Raw genomic sequence first — 6,767 nt, forward strand, 5'->3', positions numbered from 1 at the left:
TTTAGCTCCAGCTCAATGTTCTACTTCTTCACTTCCCACAGGAAGAACAGCTAACCTAAGCACTAGGACAAGCACAAGGAAAAAGAAGTAGAATAGATTTCATTTCATAAATAGAATCCTTTACGGTTGTTTCCTTCATCGAGTATTCCTAGTTGCTTTCACACTTTGTTGATTAGAATGGTTTTAATCTGCCACAGTCTGGCTAGGCACAAAATCACGAGCCACTCAAGCAGGAACAAACTTTATTTTTTGAAACTGCTGCCAATGCCCGTATGCCCCCGGGAAGAATCCCGATAGGCCTTCTCTCAGAACCCCAGAGGAAGTTTCTCCCCCGGAATTCCCTCCTACTGTACTTCCCCAACCAATGGGAACTCTCCAGGAGTCCCTAGCAGGCCAAGGTGAACAGCAGGAGTCCAATATCCATATGAATGCAAATCTTAACATAATCATATCATCTCAATGGCTAGCTGGTGTTACCTTTCAACCAAAAACCAAAAATGCCATGCATCATATTACTTGGCTGTGGCTCTTAGCATTAATCTATTTTTAATACTCACATGGGAAAGCTATAACACAATGATTCCTCACAGAAGCTTTTCTCAATTTTAACAGTAAGTCACAAAAGAGGACAGTATCAGAATTTTATACAAGGGCTGGGAGGGGGTGGGAGTAGAATTCTTGAAGTTGAGAAGCATTCCCCCTCCAGTTTGATACTTCTCAGATTATGTGTATTAGGTTATAGATATAGCATCATTTCAGAAAACAAACACGTCTAATGTTAAAAGAGAAAGACATCTTTCAAACACCTATAATATGCCATGTACTTGCTTCCCTTTAATCTTTGGAACAATTCTAAGAGACTGGTTACCACTGCTTCATTTTATAAGTAAAAAAAAAGTGTAAGAATTGAAAACAACACAGAAAGAAAAAAAATAACAAATGATTTGTCCTACTGTATCAAGCACAGTCATCCTTTGGTATCTGCAGGTGATTGGTTCTAGGACCCCCATCAGAATCTAAAACTCAAGAATGTTCAAGTTTTTTTTTTTTTAATATAAAATAGCACATTTGCATGTAACCTCCATACATGCTCCAGCACACTTTAAATCACCTCTACATACAATACCAAATACAATGCAAATGATAAGTAGTTGATATACTGCACTGTTTGCACTGTTTAAGAAAAAAAGTCTGCCCATGTTCAATAGAGGCAACCATCGAAGGCCTATATATATATATATATAGCATCAATAACAGCGTAACATTTTTCTTTTTAAATATTTCCCATCCAATAGTTTGTTGAATCCACAGATGATGCTGAACCCTCACAGGAGACAGAAGAAGGTATACATACCTGGTACTTCTAATAACAAAAAATAAAGCCCCGCAGCATGAAGACCATATTCTCGATATTGTACATTGACATTTTTCGAATGGACTATTTGAACAAAGTGATAGAATAACGCCACTAGCGTACTATGGGAAATGTTGTTCTCAATGAAGAATGTCCAAAGGCTCTGAAGGAAAAATGAAAATCACAAAAGCCAGTAATTAGAGAAATAAAAAAATCTCTTACTTGCTTTTTGTAAGAACTTAGTGACTTATAACAACAGTAATAATGACCAGGAATGAAGCTCAGTGGTGGAGTGCATACAAAGCACTGAGTGTTCACAAAACCCTGAGTTTGATCTCCAATAACCCCCACCCAAAAGGAGTAATAGAGCAGTGTGATTTTAATGACAAGGGTTTGCCATCTTCAAAGAGACTGAAATGATAGATCAAAATAAAAAAATTATCATTCATCCTAGAACTGTAATACCTTTTGGTCTATTCCAAATTTTCTCTCCTTACCCCTAATAACCATTGTTCTACCCTCTGATTCCAATTCTTTGCATTGATTTTAGAATCTGCATATAAGTGAGATCAGAAGGTATTTTTCCTTCTGTAACTGATATATTACATTTAGTGAACAAATAAGTCTAGGGGTACAATGTGCAACATGAGGACCGCAGTTAAAAATACAACATTGCATGCTGAAAATCTGCGAAGACAGTTGACTTCAGGTGCCCTTAACACAAAAAGGTAATTACAGAAGGTGATGGATATATAAATTTACCTGTGGTAATTATTTTGCTATGTATAACAAAACTTGCAAACATTATATAAACACAAAAACAAATTTATAAAAATCTAATAAAAAATTATAATTCAAATCAGATGTGGTAGCACATGTCTGTAGTACCCGGTACAGGCTAAAGCAGGAGGATCCTTTAAGCCCACAAGTTCAAGATTAGCCTGAGTAACATGGTAAGATTGTCTCCAAAAAAAAACTATTAAAAATTGCAAATATACAAATATAAGAGATACATTCTTGGTTGTTTTAAATATATATACTTCTTAAATTATTACAACATAAAACCATAATAAAACTTTAGGAATACTCAGAAAAGTTACCCTTCCTTCCATCTATGTTAAATATACCCAAATCCGGGGCTGGGGATGTGGCTCAAGCGGTAGAACGCTTGCCTGGAATGCGTGTGGCCCAGGTTCAATCCTCAGCACCACATACAAACAAAGATTTGTGTCCGCCGAAAACTAAAAAAATAAATAAATAAATATTTAAAAATTCTCTCTCACTCTCTCTTAAAAAAAAAAAAAATAAATAAATAAATATGCCCAAATCCATTTATCACTTCTTGCTGAGAAAATCAGAACAATTTATATTAAAATTTAAATGTTCTACAGACTGTGGGCAATAGGAGCAGAAAAAGAAACACTGGAAAATTTCTCTTATTAAAATTTCAAAAGTAAAAGTAACCTGGGTGAGAAAGGAAATAAACCCTAGGGCAAAAATCACAGCTTTATTAATTTTATCATTGCCCTCTGCTTCTTCCTATTAAATACATGAAGAGAAAATGAGTCATTTTATAAACTAAACAGAGAAACTAAATATAGTAGTTTTAAAAAACACAAGTCTCTTAAAAAATGAATATCATACTTCTTGCTTCCTTGAAAAGACAGGGTATGTAGTAGGTAAGGCCACAGATTAGTCACACTGAATAGCATGTGGCCCTGGGTTCAATTCCCAGAACCACACACACACACAAATAAAGAACCAACATGTTGTTAAAAAAAAAAAAAAAAAAAAGCATGCTAAAAAATTTCAACTTACACATTGTCCTATAATGTACATTTCATTTAACTTTGTTGTACTGTATATATTGTATATATACCAGACAAAGAGGTCCCAATTTTTTAATATCTAGTCTCTAAATAGTAATAGAAGATGTTAATATATGACAAAAGTAGTAAACACACATTTTGTACACTTTGTGCTAAAATTCATAGAAAGGCAGTCTTCCAAAAAGAACTTTTGGAAGTGAAATTGTAACATCTGTGTGTGCCTATATCACAAGTGATACAGGAGAAGGAAGTGGAAGAAAGGAAGGATTCTAAGCCAGAATGATCCTAATTAGGAAGATACTTTCAGAGATACACATTGTTATATGTGTATAGTTTATTCAACACTACTATATATATAGTGAACAAACTTAAGACCTTATTTGAAACCTCTAGTCTTTCTAGATGTTTAGAAGTGCACAAATATGTTAAAGGTAGAAGTAGAAAACAAAACATTTTGTAGTTAAAGTTACCCATGATCTTTTTATTTTCAGTCTAATTTATCGTTCTGTATCCCACCATGCATTTTAAAAATGACACATGCCACACATTCACAATTCTCTCAACATTCTCTGCATATTCCCAATGTGTCATTCCTTCATTTCTTTTAGTTCACATTCTACCCAACTGTGAAGACTCACCTCTGGCTGACTGCTTTCTAAAATCATTCCAATCCTACCACGGTCCCTTTTCTATGGCCCTATTAGATGATATCTGCATTTCTTTTGGAGCATTGTTTATAATATGATTCACAAAATACTTCTAGGTCCCCTAGACTAATGATGGCACCGTACTTCTCCCCTCTCTGCAGCTACATGTGGTTATTAGATTCACTTTAACCAGTACTCATGTGTCTCTGGAAAGGCTATTTACTAAGGGACAGACTCTGTACCCTTAATCTCAACCGTCTTCTAAGGTACTTAATGAAATACTTAGCATTACAAAGATGAATTAATTATCAGGACATATTAATAGTACAAAACAATGGGTTTCATTGTGACATTTTACTGATTGATAGATACTGGAGATTGAACCTCAGACCTCTTAACATGCAATGATTTTCCTCTCCACTGGGCTACCTAACCAGTATTTTCTATTTTAAATTTGAGAGGGTCCTGCTAAATTATCTAGATTGGTCTTAGATTTGCAATATGCCTGCCTCAGCATCCCAAATAGCTGGGATTACAGGCATGCATGACCATGCTCAGTTCTCATTATGACATTTTCATCATGCACAAAAATACTTTGATCATAACCACCTTCCTTATTACCCACCCTTTCTCTCCCTGGAGATAATTTAGTTTTGAATAACTATGTACAACCTGTAATGAAGACACTTTTTGTTAATTTAAATGTTTCAAGGATGTAAATATCTGTTTTTTTTTAAATTATACTTCCCACTCCTCTTTTTAAAAGAAGTTAATGATCTAAGTATTAATAAGCACACTAGGTAGAACTCAATATTTAAAGGTAATCTTTGGAAACCTGTAATTCATCTAATCATTTCTCAGTTAGGGCATGTCTGTATTGTTATTTCTATTATTTTTGGTCTTTTTTTTTTCATATTTGAATTGTCTGATTTTCTTCTTTGGTTTTGCCTTTACATTTTTGCTTAATTTGCTGTGGTAAAAAGAGGTTCTGTATTGTCAAGTATAGTAGTGTACACCTGTAATCCCAGCAGCTGGGGCAGCTGAGGCAGGAGGACTGCAAGTTCAAAGCCAGCTTCAGCAAAAGCAAGGCATTAAGCAACTCACAGCGACCCTGTCTCTAAATAAAATAAAAAATAGGGCTGGGGATGTGGCTCGATGGTTGAGTGCCCCTTAGTTCAATTCCTGGTACCAAAAAAAACAAAAAACAACAACAAGCACATTAAATCTTTCGAAGGAAGGTTATTAAGATGTTGCAATGAATGAACCATATTCTTTGTCATTTTTATTGTATCCTTTATGAATTGTGAATGAAAAAAGCTAAATTTAAAATTATAAGGACTGCTACTTTTAACACCTAAAGATGGCTTAATTTTTTAAAATAATTTTTTTTTTTTTTTTTTTTTTACCTCCGAGGACTCATGTTCTTCAGTAGCAAAGGGAAAAAGACTTTCATAAAGTTTTGTGAAGGCATTCAATCCAGTCTCTATGATCTCTGCTTCTATGCTGGAATCCAATGGTTCAGTCTCTGTGAAGTCCAGTTCCCACACTGTGTGTACCCATTCTAGGGAAAAATGTAATGAAAATAAAAGTGCTTTAAAGCAAGTAAAAGTGTACACATACATTCATGAAGACAAAAGTCACAATTCACATTTAATTACAGCAATACAAATTGTTACATCATTAAAAGAAAGTAGTAAAGGTTATGAAAAAATTAAACCATAACTGGCCATTAGGTTAATCATATAAAAATATCAAAAAAGAAAACAGTTTTTAGATGTTAAAAAGCTTTGGGGAATGAAATTTGAACACACTTAATGATCAGGCTTTTCTATAAGTTCTCTCTACAAAAAAAAAAAAAATTAATCAATGATGGCCTCGGATGCTTCTTTCTGAAAAATCTAATAACCAAGTTAATAAGCCCAAATAAAGTGACATTTATTTAGAAAACAGTTGTGTTTTCAAAAGTGGCCCTGCACAGTGTAAGGAGTGGACAGGAACAGTTAACATTAGACACTCCAGAAATTTCTCTGGTTGACTATGAAGGCTTGGGCCCAGATGGCAGAATCAGAAATGGAATTGGTAAGCAGAACAACCGGTTATGGTGAGCGTTCATGAAAGGGAAAGTGTAGCTTGACTGGTGCCTTTAGCTGGCTTTAGGAATCCCAGTTTCATTCTTGTGACGTTTGATGTCCACACGTGATACATCTAGTTGATGCTTATGAACAGGAAGTTCAATAAATAAGTCAAGAGGAAGAAAGAAATTTGGGATTTAAAACTAAAGAAAGAGATGAGAATGGATATGTCCAGGAGTAGCAGAATGAAATGGGAGAGGCCATAAAAACAGATGCAAACTCAGTGCAAGAAATCAACCAACATAAACTCTTTTTTAAAACGGTTAACTAACGGTATTGAGCCCCCACGGTAAATCAAGCTGGTCACGATCCTGGCACAGCACAATCCTGGAGATCCCAGACAAGGCCGAGTGTTTAGGGCCCCACCCCTCCCCCACCTGCACCCGGACCCGGGCTGAGGTTCCGTTGGGGAAGCACAGCACCCTAGTCCTGCTCCCAGGGACTCGCGGCTGCGTCTGCTTACCGAGGCTGAGCTCCAACGGGAACCATGGTTGCAGGCCGCTCCCAAGGTCCCGCAGCGCCACCATAATCTCTGAAGCCCCGGCTCGCCACCGCCGTACCCAACTTTCAAAGCTCGCTCCCGCGCGCGCTCGAGACGTTCCTGCGGACCAATCAGCACATAAGGAATTTCTAACCGACCCATCGCCAGGCTGGGTCGCTTTCATTATCTCAACCAATCACGTGGGTCGTTCGCCGCATGCGCACAGAATGAGGTTGAGGCTAAGACTGGAGGCTTAAACTAGGTTCCACAGGGTGATTTTTGTGTGCGTGTGTGTGTGTGTGTGTTCTCGTTAAGGCAGGACCA

The 6,767-nt window shown here is 36.5% G+C and overlaps 1 protein-coding gene across 2 annotated transcripts in view; it reads right to left on the reverse strand.

The window, feature by feature from the left end:
- The window catches only part of Ncapd3 (non-SMC condensin II complex subunit D3), a 70,966-nt gene extending 64,368 nt beyond the window's left edge, over nucleotides 1-6,598 (reverse strand). The window contains exons 1-3 of one of the 2 annotated variants that reach the window (XM_040285568.2): nucleotides 6,426-6,598; nucleotides 5,237-5,391; nucleotides 1,355-1,517 (exon numbers count right to left, since the gene is read on the reverse strand). In XM_040285568.2, coding sequence (XP_040141502.2) covers nucleotides 1,355-1,517; nucleotides 5,237-5,391; nucleotides 6,426-6,489 — 382 coding nt within the window. In that variant the 5' untranslated portion in view covers nucleotides 6,490-6,598. The remainder of the gene's footprint in view (nucleotides 1-1,354; nucleotides 1,518-5,236; nucleotides 5,392-6,425) is intronic. The other variant, XM_005337511.5, reaches the window with a different exon arrangement.
- Nucleotides 6,599-6,767: the final 169 nt, after the last annotated feature.

The sequence above is a fragment of the Ictidomys tridecemlineatus genome, chromosome 4, assembly GCF_052094955.1.
Source record: "Ictidomys tridecemlineatus isolate mIctTri1 chromosome 4, mIctTri1.hap1, whole genome shotgun sequence".
In the NCBI taxonomy this organism is placed as follows: Eukaryota; Metazoa; Chordata; class Mammalia; order Rodentia; family Sciuridae; genus Ictidomys; species Ictidomys tridecemlineatus.